The sequence below is a fragment of the Protomyctophum parallelum genome (genome assembly GCF_964188405.1).
Source record: "Protomyctophum parallelum genome assembly, chromosome: 21".
Classification (NCBI taxonomy): Eukaryota; Metazoa; Chordata; class Actinopteri; order Myctophiformes; family Myctophidae; genus Protomyctophum; species Protomyctophum parallelum.
Window position 1 is genome coordinate 3,648,812 of NC_139713.1, and position 18,088 is coordinate 3,666,899.

The window sequence follows — 18,088 nt, forward strand, 5'->3', positions numbered from 1 at the left end:
CATGTTGTTGCCCTGTGTGGTCATGTTGTTGTCATGTTGTTGCCCTGTGTGGTCATGTTGTTGTCATGTTGTTGCCCTGTGTGGTCATGTTGTTGTCATGTTGTTGTCATGTTGTTGCCCTGTGTGGTCATGTTGTTGTCATGTTGTTGTCATGTTGTTGCCCTGTGTGGTCATGTTGTTGTCATGTTGTTGTCATGTTGTTGCCCTGTGTGGTCATGTTGTTGTCATGTTGTTGTCATGTTGTTGCCCTGTGTGGTCATGTTGTTGTCATGTTGTTGCCCTGTGTGGTCATGTTGTTGTCATGTTGTTGCCCTGTGTGGTCATGTTGTTGTCATGTTGTTGCCCTGTGTGGTCATGTTGTTGTCATGTTGTTGTCATGTTGTTGCCCTGTGTGGTCATGTTGTTGTCATGTTGTTGTCATGTTGTTGCCCTGTGTGGTCATGTTGTTGTCATGTTGTTGTCATGTTGTTGCCCTGTGTGGTCATGTTGTTGTCATGTTGTTGTCATGTTGTTGCCCTGTGTGGTCATGTTGTTGTCATGTTGTTGCCCTGTGTGGTCATGTTGTTGTCATGTTGTTGCCCTGTGTGGTCATGTTGTTGTCATGTTGTTGTCATGTTGTTGCCCTGTGTGGTCATGTTGTTGTCATGTTGTTGTCATGTTGTTGCCCTGTGTGGTCATGTTGTTGTCATGTTGTTGCCCTGTGTGGTCATGTTGTTGTCATGTTGTTGTCATGTTGTTGCCCTGTGTGGTCATGTTGTTGTCATGTTGTTGCCCTGTGTGGTCATGTTGTTGTCATGTTGTTGTCATGTTGTTGCCCTGTGTGGTCATGTTGTTGTCATGTTGTTGCCCTGTGTGGTCATGTTGTTGTCATGTTGTTGTCATGTTGTTGCCCTGTGTGGTCATGTTGTTGTCATGTTGTTGCCCTGTGTGGTCAACAGGGAAACACAAACATATGTTGTTGTACTGTATCATAGTATTATATTTAATGCCGGCTCTGTGCATGACTGTATCTTCACATTGGATGTTGTTTCAAAAGCCACTGAGGCAGCTTGACCCACAGATACAGTAGGGTTTATACGGTACTTATACTTATACTAACTAGAAACACTGGGAGTCAGCAACTGACATAACCTTTTTAAACGTTAAAATTCACTTTTGGCATTTGTTGAATATGCCTCAATCTGGCTCTGGCCCAAACAGGGACACTATAGCTTTTCAAGAGGTCACTTTACACCGAAGAGTCAACTCTTGTCCTGTTTTCTCATGTTCTGATGCATGTTTGATTCTGTAGAATTATGTCTTGGCGGCACCTCGACCCATGATGGACTTCTTGGTGTTTTTCTCGGGTTTCAAAAGGATTATATAACACTTTGGTCCAAACAGTGCCACCAGAATGCCAAAACTAGACGCTAAGATAGCAAATATCTCCACTACATCTGCATATTTGCCTGGAGAGCTGATATATGCTGGGATGAAGGCTATCCACACGGCGCAGAAGATCAACATGCTGAACGTGATTAACTTTGCTTCATTGAAGTTGTCTGGAAGATTCCGTGCCATGAATGCTAGGAGGAAGCTGAGGAGTGCCAGTAGACCAATGTAACCTAACAACACTCCAAAACCAACTGTTGATCCAACATCACACTCATAGACTATCTTATCACTGTGGTATTGAGTGTTTTTATAAGGAGTTGGTGAGGCAGACACAAGCCAGGCTATGCAGATTATTGCCTGGATGGAAGTAAGAACCAGGACTGTTCCTCTCTGCTGCATGGCACCAAACAACTTCATGATGTCTGCACCCCCAGGCTTGGAGGCCTTGAACACAGCCAACACCACCATAGTCTTTACCAGGATACAGGAGACACACAACACAAAGCTGATCCCGAATGCAGCATGTCTCAGCTGACAAGTCCAGAGCATGGGACGGCCAATGAACAGAAGCGAACACAAAAAGCACAGTTTGAGTGACAACAAGAGAAGGTAACTTAGTTCGGAGTTGTTGGCGCGCACCATGGGCGTGCTTCGATGACGGATGAAGACTCCCAGGGCAATGGCACAGATGAGAGTTCCTAGCAATGAGATGGTTGTCAAGGCGATACCCAGGGCCTCATGGAAGGAGAGGAACTCCACGCTCTTAGGGACACAGTGGTCACGCTGGGGACTGGACCAGAAGTCCTCTGGACAACCGGTGCACTCTGTGGAGTCTGAGGACAAGAGGGCAAGATTAAAGGGAATGATACAGTATCATTCTAATCTAAAGATAATCTACTGTACACAGCTGCTGCTGCTGCTACACATCATTTAAACCCACCAGTCTCATTGCTGATCTCTCCCTCAGAACAAGCGATGCAGTCAAAGCAGCAGACAGGTTCTCCTTTCCTTCTGGCCACACGGGTTCCAGGAGAACAGCTGTCACTGCACACCGACCGAGGAGGCTACGGAGGAAATAGTAAAGATATCGTTCAGCACACTAAACCCAACTGTTTAGGTTATAAACTGTTTTAAACACATATTTGTAACACTTTTTAAACGTGTCACATTGTTTAGATTATAAACAGAAGAACATGTTTACTCCCTGTAACACTTTTAAAACACATAAACGTGTTTAGTTTTTACAATCAAAGTCAGTCATATAGGTCATATATAATTTGAACACTAGGTGTTCTCGTGAGGTGTTTGAGTGAACTTGTGTTCTACTGTATTTTATGACCATTAATAGTTTAGTTTAGGTTTAAAACTTTAAACACGTCACATGTTCCAGGGATTTACAGTCTATATTACATTCACATCATGAGCTCGACATTAGTTGTGTTAGGGACGACCTGTGTATATGTGTACAGTGTAAGTGACCTTTTTGACTCCAACGTCCCAAAATATTCTGTCTTCCTCCAGGACCAGTTCTTCAGCTCCGGAGGCCGACTTCTTGTACAGGCCTACGTTGCGAATCTCCCCACTTCCATCAGGGAGCCACACCCAGTTCATCACATCGTAGCTTGGTAAAGGATCGCCATTTTCGTCAAACGACACCTGATCACCAACTGATGTGAAGTTGATCTTGTCCAGGTAATACACAAGCTAGAAATGGTGATGAGCAGAATCATGATATTTTTAAACGGTGTACTACACTGTACGCAATTGTTACGACGACTTTATACCATAATTGCTGCAAAGTAGCGATGCTCCGATCAGGTTTTTTGGGACCGATCCCGATCGCCAATCGTTTTTCTCATGATTGGCTGATACCGATCTTGTGTCCAAGGGGAAGATTTTAATATTTCCAAAATGATTTATATGTCAAAACCCATGTCAAAACTCTTCCTGTGTGTGTGTGTGTGGGGAGGAAGGGGGGAGGAGGGGAGGAAGGGGGTGATGTTTAAGCCTGTCACAATCTGAGTGAATATCGGCTGATATTATCAGAGCATCTCTACTGCCAAGTCCTTCTGTTGTTTATGCCCTGATTCTCTGTTTAGCGGTCTTCTTTCTGAGACTAATCTGATTCTCTGTTTAGCGGTCTTGTTTCTTAGACTAATCTGATTTGTCTTCTTTCTGAGACTAATCTGATTTGTCTTCTTTCTGAGACTAATCTGATTTGTCTTCTTTCTGAGACTAATCTGATTTGTCTTCTTTCTGAGACTAATCTGATTTGTCTTCTTTCTGAGACTAATCTGATTCTCTGTTTAGCGGTCTTCTTTCTGAGACTAATCTGATTTGTCTTCTTTCTTAGACTAATCTGATTTGTCTTCTTTCTGAGACTAATCTGATTTGTCTTCTTTCTGAGACTAATCTGATTTGTCTTCTTTCTGAGACTAATCTGATTTGTCTTCTTTCTTAGACTAATCTGATTTGTCTTCTTTCTGAGACTAATCTGATTTGTCTTCTTTCTGAGACTAATCTGATTTGTCTTCTTTCTGAGACTAATCTGATTTGTCTTCTTTCTGAGACTAATCTGATTTGTCTTCTTTCTGAGACTAATCTGATTCTCTGTTTTTAACTGTCTTATTTCTGAGACTCTTTTGTTGCACTACTACAGCCATAAACATGTAGGGCCCTATTTTCCATCATGCGCTATCCCTTGGCACTACCAGTGAATCACACAAGGCCTAAACGGTATCTTACGGTGCTGCGTTGTGTTTGGTCCAACGTACGGTCCAACGCACGGTCCAACGTACGGTCCGACAGGCGTTGGTCCGACACCCCAAACCCTAACCTGACCCTAACCTCATTGAGGCAATTACTATTACAATATCTCACTGTAAGAAAATCTACACTACTTCTTTCATCCTTCTTTGCCTATAGAGCACCGAAGTCTGGCGTAGATATCGCTAGAGGGCGCATGTGGGTTCATGTACTTTTTATTTGCGTTGTAATCCCCATAGGGGGGATTTTAGATCGCCTCCTATAAGAACTGTGTTTGAAAAATAACCATATCACCCCGGGCTGTTTCACTCATATGGATATGAAGAATCAACTGACTGAGAGAAAACGCTAATGTTACTGCTGCTGAATTTATATTCACTAGAAACAGACTGTATCATATATGAGTGACTGACTGTTGCAAACCTCCCTGACAATAAGGCAGAGACAACTTGTTTATTTTTGGTCCACAATTGCTTATATGAACCGATTTTAAGATGTTATTCTCCATAGAGAAATCACTTCTGTGAACCAGGCAGAACCAGGGCATGAGCGAGTGACGTCAGGTCTTCTATTCGATCTATTCTTTGTGATTTATTTGACCAATTATAAGCATACTGTGTGAAGTGTGAAGTCATAATGTCCCACCTGCCATGGCTGTATGGTCTGCAGAGTGGCACAGCTGTGCCCAGGGAAAGGCCCTCTTCCTGGGACACACTGCAGCATGGCATGGAGGGCGTGGGCCAGAGCGTACACAGCCTTGTACGCGTAACACTCGACCCTGAGGTCGGACATGTCCAACATGTTGGTGTCTGCCGTCTCCAGGTCCTCTTGTCCACTACACACCCTTCCACCAGCGTCCAGCCACTCGGGCGGAAGGGGCGCAAATTTACACCGAAACGTTTGCTCCCAAAACTGCCTCACCTGAAGAAACACACGATGAAGAGTTAAGAGCATATACTGTCCTTAAAGGGCTATAGAGTCTAAGGGCATTGTGGTAGAGGTTTGGGTTGTGTTACATTTGATCTGTCAATGTCACTCGTTTGGCACGTAAACAAACATAAACTAAGCAAATTCAGACAATCATTTATAGAACATACCAACAACGCAGTATATACTATACCTATACTGTGTTTTTCTTTTCCTTTTTTTTCTAAAAATGTCAACTTCCTCTTGATTTTTCTATTAGGACTTTTACGGATATTCAAATGGTAAAATGAATGCTGAGGGAAAACTCTCCGATCTAACGTTTCAAGTCATTACAATGAATGTCTACATCACAACAAAATGGCAAGAACTCCATCCATATCACGTCAAACTGGCCCGAATAAAATTAAGCAAACCGTTTATATTCAATCATTCTGCATCAAAGCCCCGCCAAATACGTATCGGATCGTCGTATAATTAAGGGAGGTCGAACCCACAGCCCTAATAAATAGAATTCCTTGAGAATATTGAAAAACAGACGTATATAGTTTTGAAATGAACAGAAATAAAAGACTCACGATGCCATTTTCTTGGTTGTCAGGCTTGGTCGTTAAGATGAACTCCCGGAGGCCCGGTATCTCTCCACGACGGACTGCCGTTCCCAGCGTGCCTCTGAGGTACGGCATGAACTGAGGAGTCATGAGGATGGTGTCTGTGGTCCACGGCTCGCTGGCTATCCACTGCAGGCCCGAGGCGTCCTGCTTCACCACCTGTTGAGAGAGAGAGTGCGTGGGCATGTGCGTGTGCGTGTGTGGGTGTGTGTGTGGATGGATGCATAGATTCAATTTACCCATTCTGACCTGAGATCAGATTCATACGAGGTTTCCACTGGACACACACTGGTCTGATGATTAACCCATTCTGACCTGAGATCAGATTCTAAAAATGTCAGTCGTTCTTCGATTTTTCAAAAATAGCAGACCTACAAGCTCGTAGCGCGCCACTCGGTGGCGCGCTATGTGCTTGTAGATCTGCTATTTTTCAGTAGCTAAAGCATAACATGATGCCAACACCAAAATGGGTGCCAGTTCAGAATGGGTTAATTACAATGCTTGCAGTTAAACTGCAACAGATATAGTGTTTAATCTTGTGGACTACAAACAAAGAATGGGGGTAAAATGTAAATATCTTTTCGTTTTTCTTAATTTCATTTTCTCTATGGGTAAACAAACACAAAAATATATATATATAATTATATAAATAAATATAATTAAAAATATATTTATTTTACATCGTTTGCATTACCGGCTCTTACTACAATATCCCGAGGCGGTCGAATCGACCTTTCCAAATAAAGTCTACACACGCTAGAGCTGCAAGATTATATTGCTCAAATGTGAATCTCCATATTCCTCCACAAGGTTTGAGATCACGATTCTCCTTTTTTCCATGAAATCAAATCATGTATTGTCTTTAGCAAAAACACATTCCCTAAAATGAATGGGACAGCCAACTAGTATACGTACTGCTCCATTTTTCACGATTCTTCACTAAATGAGATCACATACTGTACGTAATCTAGTTCTCGATCTCGACCTTTTTTCGATTAATTGTGCAGCACTAACACCCGACCCTTCGCCATGAGGTCCAAATAACCTAAACGCAGTAAGAAGAAGAAGCCGGAGCAGAAGGAAAGCCCAACCTCCTCCATCAGAGACTGCATGTTGAGGCCAGTATACGCCATAGACTTCAGAACAGTCCCTAACACCAACCTCCTCCATCAGAGACTGCATGTTGAGGCCAGTATACCCCATAGACTTCAGAACAGTCCCTAACACCAACCTCCTCCATCAGAGACTGCATGTTGAGGCCAGTATACCCCATAGACTTCAGAACAGTCCCTATAACACCAACCTCCTCCATCAGAGACTGCATGTTGAGGCCAGTATACCCCATAGACTTCATGCAGAACAGTCCCTAACACCAACCGCCTCCATCAGAGACTGCATGTTGAGGCCAGTATACCCCATAGACTTCAGAACAGTCCCTAACACCAACCTCCTCCATCAGAGACTGCATGTTGAGGCCAGTATACCCCATAGACTTAATGCAGAACAGTCCCTATAACACCAACCTCCTCCATCAGAGACTGCATGTGGATGCCGTAGACGAACCCGATGACCACGCGCGCCGTAGACGCCTTCATGACGCCGACGATCCTGCTCAGCTGGACCGGGTCGTGGTCGAAGGGCAGCACCTCCAGGTAGGCCAGACAGCCCAGCCCGGACCGGGCCAGGTCCGTCTGGAAGGAGCGCGCCGCGTAGCGGCCGTAGTCGTCGTCGGCTATCAGCAGCCCCGCCCACGTCCAGCCGAAACGCTTCATGATCAGGACCATGGCGCGCACCTGGAGGACAGATCGGATGAATGAGTCAATAATGTAATATAACAACATTATTATTGTTGTTATACTGCCGGTGTCCGGCTGTAGAGAGCACCGAGCCGGTGACCATGGACGTTAGAGATCCACCCGGGTAATGTGTATAGAACATGTTATACTGCTTCATAGTACCAACTATGAATTCACCTGGTAATGTGCATAGAACATGTTATACTGCTTCATAGTACCAACTATGAATTCACCTGGTAATGTGCATAGAACATGTTATACTGCTTCATAGTACCAACTATGAATTCACCTGGTAATGTGCATAGAACATGTTATACTGCTTCATAGTACCAACTATGAATTCACCTGGTAGGTAATGTGTATAGAACATGTTATACTGCTTCATAGTACCATTCACCTGGTAGGTAATGTGTATAGAACATGTTATACTGCTTCATAGTACCAACTATGAATTCACCTGGTAGGTAATGTGTATAGAACATGTTATACTGCTTCATAGTACCAACTATGAATTCACCTGGTAGGTAATGTGTATAGAACATGTATAATGCTTCATAGTACCATTCACCTGGTAGGTAATGTGTATAGAACATGTTATACTGCTTCATAGTACCATTCACCTGGTAGGTAATGTGTATAGAACATGTATAATGCTTCATAGTACCATTCACCTGGTAGGTAATGTGTATAGAACATGTATAATGCTTCATAGTACCATTCACCTGGTAGGTAATGTGTATAGAACATGTTATACTGCTTCATAGTACCATTCACCTGGTAGGTAATGTGTATAGAACATGTATAATGCTTCATAGTACCATTCACCTGGTAGGTAATGTGTATAGAACATGTTATAATGCTTCATAGTACCATTCACCTGGTAGGTAATGTGTTTATAGAACATGTATAATGCTTCATAGTACCATTCACCTGGTAGGTAATGTGTATAGAACATGTATAATGCTTCATAGTACCATTCACCTGGTAGGTAATGTGTATAGAACATGTTATACTGCTTCATAGTACCATTCACCTGGTAGGTAATGTGTATAGAACATGTATAATGCTTCATAGTACCATTCACCTGGTAGGTAATGTATATAGAACATGTTATACTGCTTCATAGTACCATTCACCTGGTAGGTAATGTGTATAGAACATGTATTATGCTTCATAGTACCATTCACCTGGTAGGTAATGTATATAGAACATGTTATACTGCTTCATAGTACCATTCACCTGGTAGGTAATGTGTATAGAACATGTTATACTACTTCATAGTACCATTCACCTGGTAGGTAATGTGTATAGAACATGTATAATGCTTCATAGTACCATTCACCTGGTAGGTAATGTGTATAGAACATGTATAATGCTTCATAGTACCATTCACCTGGTAGGTAATGTGTATAGAACATGTTATAATGCTTCATAGTACCATTCACCTGGTAGGTAATGTGTTTATAGAACATGTATAATGCTTCATAGTACCATTCACCTGGTAGGTAATGTGTATAGAACATGTATAATGCTTCATAGTACCATTCACCTGGTAGGTAATGTGTTTATAGAACATGTATAATGCTTCATAGTACCATTCACCTGGTAGGTAATGTGTATAGAACATGTATAATGCTTCATAGTACCATTCACCTGGTAGGTAATGTGTATAGAACATGTTATACTGCTTCATAGTACCATTCACCTGGTAGGTAATGTGTATAGAACATGTATAATGCTTCATAGTACCATTCACCTGGTAGGTAATGTATATAGAACATGTTATACTGCTTCATAGTACCATTCACCTGGTAGGTAATGTGTATAGAACATGTATTATGCTTCATAGTACCATTCACCTGGTAGGTAATGTATATAGAACATGTTATACTGCTTCATAGTACCATTCACCTGGTAGGTAATGTGTATAGAACATGTTATACTACTTCATAGTACCATTCACCTGGTAGGTAATGTGTATAGAACATGTATAATGCTTCATAGTACCATTCACCTGGTAGGTAATGTGTATAGAACATGTTATAATGCTTCATAGTACCATTCACCTGGTAGGTAATGTGTTTATAGAACATGTATAATGCTTCATAGTACCATTCACCTGGTAGGTAATGTGTATAGAACATGTTATACTGCTTCATAGTACCATTCACCTGGTAGGTAATGTGTATAGAACATGTATAATGCTTCATAGTACCATTCACCTGGTAGGTAATGTGTATAGAACATGTTATACTGCTTCATAGTACCATTCACCTGGTAGGTAATGTGTATAGAACATGTATAATGCTTCATAGTACCATTCACCTGGTAGGCGTCGCTTGGGACCGTTCTGAAGAAGGAAGGGAACTGCTTGCGGTCACTCAGACACGAGCAGGTGGAATAGTAACTTACCTGAAAAACAAAAAATAATACTAATAATACTACATTGGTTCTTTCTTTTCTTTTCATGAATCATCTCTGGAACCATTTCTCCTGGGGGTAGAGGGGGGTAGAGTGTCCCCCCCCCCCCCCCCCCCCCCCCAGTGTCCTTGAAGCATGAAGACTCTGCTGAACTCCTAATGGCTTCCCCATGTGAAGGTTGGTGCCTTGCATGGTTTCCTCTGTCGGTGTATGAATGTGTGTGTGTGAACGGGTGAATGCAATGCACAACAATCATGCACTGTGGCCCCTCTGGAGTGAGACAGTAACATGCACTGTGGCCCCTCTGGAGTGAGACAGTAACATGCACTGTGGCCCCCTCTGGAGTGAGACAGTAACATGCACTGTGGCCCCTCTGGAGTGAGACAGTAACATGCACTGTGGCCCCCTCTGGAGTGAGACAGTAACATGCACTGTGGCCCCTCTGGAGTGAGACAGTAACATGCACTGTGGCCCCCTCTGGAGTGAGACAGTAACATGCACTGTGGCCCCCTCTGGAGTGAGACAGTAACATGCACTGTGGCCCCCTCTGGAGTGAGACAGTAACATGCACTGTGGCTCCCTCTGGAGTGAGACAGTAACATGCACTGTGGCTCCCTCTGGAGTGAGACAGTAACATGCACTGTGGCCCCTCTGGAGTGATTGTGGAAACATATTGGCCCTCACCATGCAGCGTCACAGTTGCACCAGCCCCTGGTTTAGAATGTTCTAGATGATGGAAATATCAATAACCAACTATAGTCACGATGAAGCATATGATACTAAAATAGGTCATGGTATAGAAGCCAAGGGGATTGGAGCCTATATTAAAATCAGACACAGTGTGTTGTCCAGTGGAAACCTCGTATATGAATCTGATCTCAGGTCAGAACGGGTTATAATCAGACACAGTGTGTTGTCCAGTGGAAACCTCGTATATGAATCTGATCTCAGGTCAGAACGGGTTATAATCAGACACAGTGTGTGTCACTCCAGTGGAAACCTCGTATATGCATCTGATCTCAGGTCAGAACGGGTTATAATCAGACACAGTGTGTTGTCCAGTGGAAACCTCGTATATGAATCTGATCTCAGGTCAGAACGGGTTATAATCAGACACAGTGTGTTGTCCAGTGGAAACCTCGTATATGAATCTGATCTCAGGTCAGAACGGGTTATAATCAGACACAGTGTGTTGTCCAGTGGAAACCTCGTATATGAATCTGATCTCAGGTCAGAATGGGTTATAATCAGACACAGTGTGTTGTCCAGTGGAAACCTCGTATATGAATCTGATCTCAGGTCAGAATGGGTTATAATCAGACACAGTGTGTTGTCCAGTGGAAACCTCGTATATGAATCTGATCTCAGGTCAGAATGGGTTCTAATCAGACACAGTGTGTTGTCCAGTGGATAAACCTTGTATATGAATCTGATCTCAGGTCAGAATGGGTTCTAATCAGAATCTGATCTCAGGTCAGAATGGGTTATAATCAGACACAGTGTGTTGTCCAGTGGAAACCTCGTATATGAATCTGATCTCAGGTCAGAATGGGTTATAATCAGACACAGTGTGTTGTCCAGTGGAAACCTCGTATATGAATCTGATCTCAGGTCAGAATGGGTTCTAATCAGAATCTGATCTCAGGTCAGAATGGGTTCTAATCAGACACAGTGTGTTGTCCAGTGGAAACCTCGTATATGAATCTGATCTCAGGTCAGAATGGGTTATAATCAGACACAGTGTGTTGTCCAGTGGAAACCTCGTATGTGAATCTGATCTCAGGTCAGAACGGGTTATAATCAGACACAGTGTGTTGTCCAGTGGAAACCTCGTATATGAATCTGATCTCAGGTCAGAATGGGTTCTAATCAGACACAGTGTGTTGTCCAGTGGAAACCTCGTATATGAATCTGATCTCAGGTCAGAATGGGTTCTAATCAGACACAGTGTGTTGTCCAGTGGAAACCTCGTGTATGAATCTGATCTCAGGTCAGAATGGGTTATAATCAGACACAGTGTGTTGTCCAGTGGAAACCTCGTATATGAATCTGATCTCAGGTCAGAATGGGTTATAATCAGACACAGTGTGTTGTCCAGTGGAAACCTCGTATATGAATCTGATCTCAGGTCAGAATGGGTTATAATCCGACACAGTGTGTTGTCCAGTGGAAACCTCGTATATGAATCTGATCTCAGGTCAGAATGGGTTATAATCAGACACAGTGTGTTGTCCAGTGGAAACCTCATATATGAATCTGATCTCAGGTCAGAATGGGTTCTAATCAGACACAGTGTGTTGTCCAGTGGATAAACCTCGTATATGAATCTGATCTCAGGTCAGAATGGGATAAAGTGAAACTCACCATGGGCACTCTGTACAGCCCTACGATGCTGGAGATGGAGATGGAGTGCGTAGCGACGGAGTCGCCCACGATGCCCAGCACCGGGGGGGACCCCGCGCAGCCCCCCTCCTCCTCCTGGAAGCGCTGGTCTCGGCCGCTGATCAGCGACAGCGCGGCGCGGACCGCCACGCCCAGCGTGATGCAGTTGTCCAGCATGCTGTAGCCCAGCGTGACGTTGGGCAGGAGGCCCGCGGCGGCGTTGATCTCCTCCACGGCCAGAGCCATGGCCATGGCCCGGCGGAAGCCTTCCACGTGGAACCTGACACGAAACAACAACACATATCATCAGACCCCATTTATAGGCCTGACCTCGACATTAAACCCATTCTGACCTGAGATCAGATTCTGAAGCCTTCCACGTGGAACCTGACACCACAAGACAACAACACATATCATCATCAGACCCCATTTATAGGCCTGACCTCGACATTTAACCCATTCTGACCTGAGATCAGATTCTGAACCCTTCCACGTCGAAACTGACACCACAAAACACAACACATATCATCATCAGACCCCATTTATAGGCCTGACCTCGACATTTAACCCATTCTGACCTGAGATCAGATCCTAAAAATGTCCTTCTATACATCCTGACAGTTTACCATTCTGACCTGAGATCAGATTCTAAAAATGTCTTCTATATATCCTGACAGTTTTCATTCTGACCTGAGATCAGATTCTAAAAATGTCTTCTACACATCCTGACAGTTTACCATTCTGACCTGAGATCAGATTCTAAAAATGTCTTCTACATCCTGACAGTTTACCATTCTGACCTGAGATCAGATTCTAAAAATGTCTTCTATATGTCAGTCGCTCTTCGATTTTTCAATAGCTGAAGCATGACATGATGCTAACACCAAAAGGGGTTAAAAGGAAATCTTCTAAATCCTCCAGTTTTCTGAAATAAATATTTTACCTACCTATACAAGCTCGTAGCGCGCCACCGAGTGGCGCGCTACGAGCGGCGCGCTACGAGCTTGTATAGGTCTGCTATTTTTCAATAGCTAAATTATAACATAATGTTTAAAACACTACAAGGGGTTCCCGCCCCAAAATGGGTTAAAACCCTATGTTTCTATGTCAGCGGTGCTGAACCTTTTTCATGTCAAGGACCCCCAGAATTATCTATCAGACCCCCATCTGAAAATATGTTGTTACAAAGGACTTCTCCAGAAGCAAAGATTTGAGTTAAAAACGTTCGCTCTGAAAGAATACATACTCAAAGATTTGAGTTAAAAACGTTCGCTCTGAAATAATATATACTCAAAGATTTACGCCACATTTCACGATTTTTCAAAAAATAGCAGATCTACTGTACAAGCCCAAATTAACAGCTTGAACAGATCTACAAGCTCACAATATTAAACATACTGTACGGTAAAGTTAAATCTGACCTATAAGCCTGCATGCAGTGCAGACACCATACTGTAGCTGTTATAATGTAATTTTCAGAATGGACAAAGTTATTATACATTTTAATTTTCAGAATGAGATCACATCGACATCGGTGACATCGGTTATTATCGGCCATAACAGCAATGAATGATGATAACGGATATCGGCCAAAATGTCTGAACGGCAAATCACTACTATTTATCTTTGTAGAAATAAACAACATCAACAACTACTAATCCTGTTGGTATACTGCCCTAAAAAACACTAATATTTATATTTGTAGAAATAAACAACATCAACAACTACTAATCCTGTTGGTATACTGCCCTAAAAAACACAAATATTTATCTTTGTAGAAATAAACAACATCAACTATTACTAATCCTGTTGGTATAGTGCCCTACAAATCACTAATATTTATCTTTGTAGAAATATACAACATCAACTACTACTAATCCTGTTGGTATACTGCCCTAAAAAACACTAATATTTATCTTTGTAGAAATAAACAACATCAACTACTAATCCTGTTGGTATACTGCCCTACAAATCACTAATTGTAGAAATATACAACATCAACTACTACTAATCCTGTTGGTATACTGCCCTAAAAAACACTAATATTTATCTTTGTAGAAATAAACAACATCAACTACTAATCCTGTTGGTATACTGCCCTAAAAAACACTAATTGTAGAAATATACAACATCAACTACTACTAATCCTGTTGGTATACTGCCCTAAAAAACACTAATATTTATCTTTGTAGAAATAAACAACATCAACTACTAATCCTGTTGGTATAGTGCCCTAAAAAACACTAATTGTAGAAATATACAACATCAACTATTACTAATCCTGTTGGTATAGTGCCCTAAAAAACACTAATTGTAGAAATAAACAACATCAACTTGTTGCTATACTGCCCTACAAAGCAGGAACTACATGTACGGACAGACAGACTTATTTGTTTATATCCCAAAGGTCAAATTATAGCCTTTGTGATTTCGGTGGTGAAAACAATTAACTCAAGAACATCTATTTACAATTAGTGTAATATCACTCATTTCATTTGCCGATATCTCATTTGGCTGAGCAGTTGAAACACGTTTAAACCCAATATCGGCCCCCGGCCTTTTTTGCCGCAATTTGTCCTTGCAAGGCCAAGGGCAGCATTATGTGACCGGATTTGACTGAGGGGCTGCCATTGGATTTTTATGTCATGGAAGGGAGGGAAACACTTCAAATTGACATATTGGTTGTTCAGTTTGACCCACCAGTTTTGGAGATATGGCTTATAGAGTAATGTCTGGCAGAGAAACGAGCGAGTTGAGAAAACAGGCTTGAAAGATTCACTTCTGTGGTCTCTAACATTACACCTATAGCTACATGTTTAAGCATTTATTTCATATTTACATGTCTTCTGTGGTCTCTAACATTACACCTAGCTACATGTTTAAGCATTTATTTCATATTTACATGTCTTCTGTGGTCTCTAACATTACACCTATAGCTACATGTTTAAGCATTTATTTCATATTTACATGTCTTCTGTGGTCTCTAACATTACACCTATAGCTACATGTTTAAGCATTTATTTCATATTTACATGTCTTCTGTGGACTCTAACATTACACCTAGCTACATGTTTAAGCATTTATTTCATATTTACATGTCTTCTGTGGACTCTAACATTACACCTAGCTACATGTTTAAGCATTTATTTCATATTTACATGTCTTCTGTGGTCTCTTAACATTACACCTATAGCTACATGTTTAAGCATTTATTTCATATTTACATGTCTTCTGTGGTCTCTAACATTACACCTAGCTACATGTTTAAGCATTTATTTAAATTTTAGCTCTGACATTTATTTCAGACATGCTCTAGTATGTGAAGCGTCTCACATACTTTGTCTCATTTTGGATTTTCTTTTTTTTTCTTTTTTTTTTCTTTAAGAAAACAGTTTTTCTACTCTGGTGAAAAGCTGGAGGCTGCACAACAGCAGCCCCTCAGTCAAATCTGGTCACATTCTTTATTTGATTTTTTATGTAACCTTTATTTAACCCGTAAAAACACATTGTGGGAACTGAAGGCCAAGAGGCAGAAATAAAATTACACCTCAATACCACATCGTCAATGTTAACATTTTGGACCAGCAAATACAACATCCATAATACACCTTAAAGTACCTATGCATAAATACAACATCCATAATACACCTTAAAGTACCTATCCATAATACACCTTAAAGTACCTATGCATAAATACAACATCCATAATACACCTTAAAGTACCTATGCATAAATACAACATCCATAATACACCTTAAAGTACCTATGCATAAATACAACATCCATAATACACCTTAAAGTACCTATGCATAAATACAACAAGTCACCAAAGTCCTACTTTTTAGTACCAGGGCAAAATACACAATATCGTGTACCGACATAATTCTATAGGCATGAACATGGGCTATAGTACATTATGTAAACATGAACATGAACATGGGCTATAGTACATTATGTAAACATGAACATGAACATGGGCTATAGTACATATCTAAACATGTGCAGGTGTTGGACTGTTACATCTGGATGATCCTTTTGAAACTTCTCAGGGGAACTTTCAAAGCCACATATATATATATATATATATATATATATTAGAGCTGGGACTCGATTAAAATAATTAATCAAATTAATCAGAGGCTTTGCGATTAATTCATCTAGATTAATCGCATTTTAATCACATATCAATATTCAACCCGAGAACAGCGAGAAACCTTTTTTTTTATGTTTTTTGGTATCCCAGTGAATCAATGAATAGTGACTACAGGATACCACTCATTTTCAACATTTTACTGTCATTAATATACCTGTTGTTGAAATAATAATAAAAAGTCACCCCATTCTGTGTTGCCTAGAACTGGAGGTCTGAAAAAACAGTAACAGTAACAAGTACATCTCAGTGATCACACAGCTGTACTTACTTCATATTGTTACTGTTTTTTGTCAGACCTCCAGTTCTAGGCAACACAAAATGTGGTGACTTTTTATTATTTCCAGTTTTCAGTAAAAAAAAGGTGCGATTAATTTATCTGTAGTTAATCGCGATTAATTTTTCTGTAGTTAATTAATCTAAATTAATCGCAATTAGTCCCGGCCCTAATATATATACATACTATCCATCGATACAAGCTCCCTGTCCCTCTCTGGCACGCTGTTCTGTTCTGTGCGTGATGGAGGATACTCACCCGTAGCAGGTCAACTCCTGTTGCCTGGAGGTGAAGGCCAGCTCGGGGGAGACGGAGTAGTAGTGGATGGGGAACAGGCCTCCCAGAATGACGTCCCCGGCCTTGTGCATTCGGCTGAGATTGAAGGGGGTCTGCAGCTCGCAGGAGGCCCAGGCCGGTGAGGTAGAGACTGGAGGGAACAACATCATCATCATCAAGTTCAAGTACAGGAGGTGTGTGTCTAGAGGAAGCCTCATGGCTGTGTGTGTGTTCTCTCTCCTCTGCCTAGAAGCCCCTTTCCCCGAACTCTTTGTCCAGTCGATAGATTTTATACATATCCCCGTGCCATCCCCCGTGCCACCTAGAAGTACGACACCCATCTGGGCGGGAGGGGAGGCAGACCTATATGGGCAGGGCTTAACCCATTTAGACCTGAATTAGACATTTAAAAAAAAATGTCTTCTAAAGTTTTCTGAAAACCTCATTGTTTCTGTATCAGCGGTGCTCAATATTTCATGTCAAGGACCCCAAACATTATTATGCAATTGGCCGCCGACTCCCATCTGAAAATATGTAGTTCCAGGGACCCCCTCAGAAGCAAAGATTTTAGTTAAGCTCATAGCTCATATAAGTGCGGCACTTATGGTGCCGTGCTATGTGCTTGTAGATCTACTGTATACTTGTTCAATAGCTAAAGAATAACATAATGCTTAAAACACCAAAAGGGGTTCCCGCCCAGAACGGCTTAACGTATACATTAACAGATCTGTATACACTATAGTACGTGATGTTTTCTTGTTTTGACAGTTGGCACTCATCATTCCTTTAGGACCCAGCGATACGATGTAGAAGGCGGGCCGTGTTTAAACACCGCATGGCTCACATTGTAAGTCGTGGCAGCGTAAGGAAGGGGGGGGGGGGGGGGGGGGGTGTCGAAGGTGGGAGTGTAAGGAAGGCCCCCCTGCATGCGTTGGGGGGGATGTGCCTATAGCAGGCCAGTCTGGTGTGTCTCAGAGGCCTCTAGCCTATAGCAGGCCAGTCTGGTGCGTCTCAGAGGCCTCTAGCCTATAGCAGGCCAGTCTGGTGCGTCTCAGAGGCCTCTAGCCTATAGCAGGCCAGTCTGGTGCGTCTCAGAGGCCTCTAGCCAATA

The 18,088-nt window shown here is 42.0% G+C and overlaps 1 protein-coding gene across 1 annotated transcript; it reads right to left on the reverse strand.

The window, feature by feature from the left end:
- Positions 1-1,293: 1,293 nt before the first annotated feature.
- Positions 1,294-17,150, reverse strand: LOC310878597 (extracellular calcium-sensing receptor-like; the record flags this gene model as incomplete). The annotated part of the gene is made up of 9 exons (XM_083792950.1): positions 1,294-1,845; positions 2,014-2,207; positions 2,315-2,438; positions 2,854-3,078; positions 4,786-5,061; positions 5,643-5,834; positions 7,199-7,468; positions 12,257-12,554; positions 16,960-17,150. 9 exons carry the CDS (start codon positions 17,148-17,150, stop codon positions 1,294-1,296), a joined length of 2,322 nt encoding a protein of 773 aa, XP_083649076.1.
- Between the last annotated feature and the right edge of the window lie 938 nt (positions 17,151-18,088).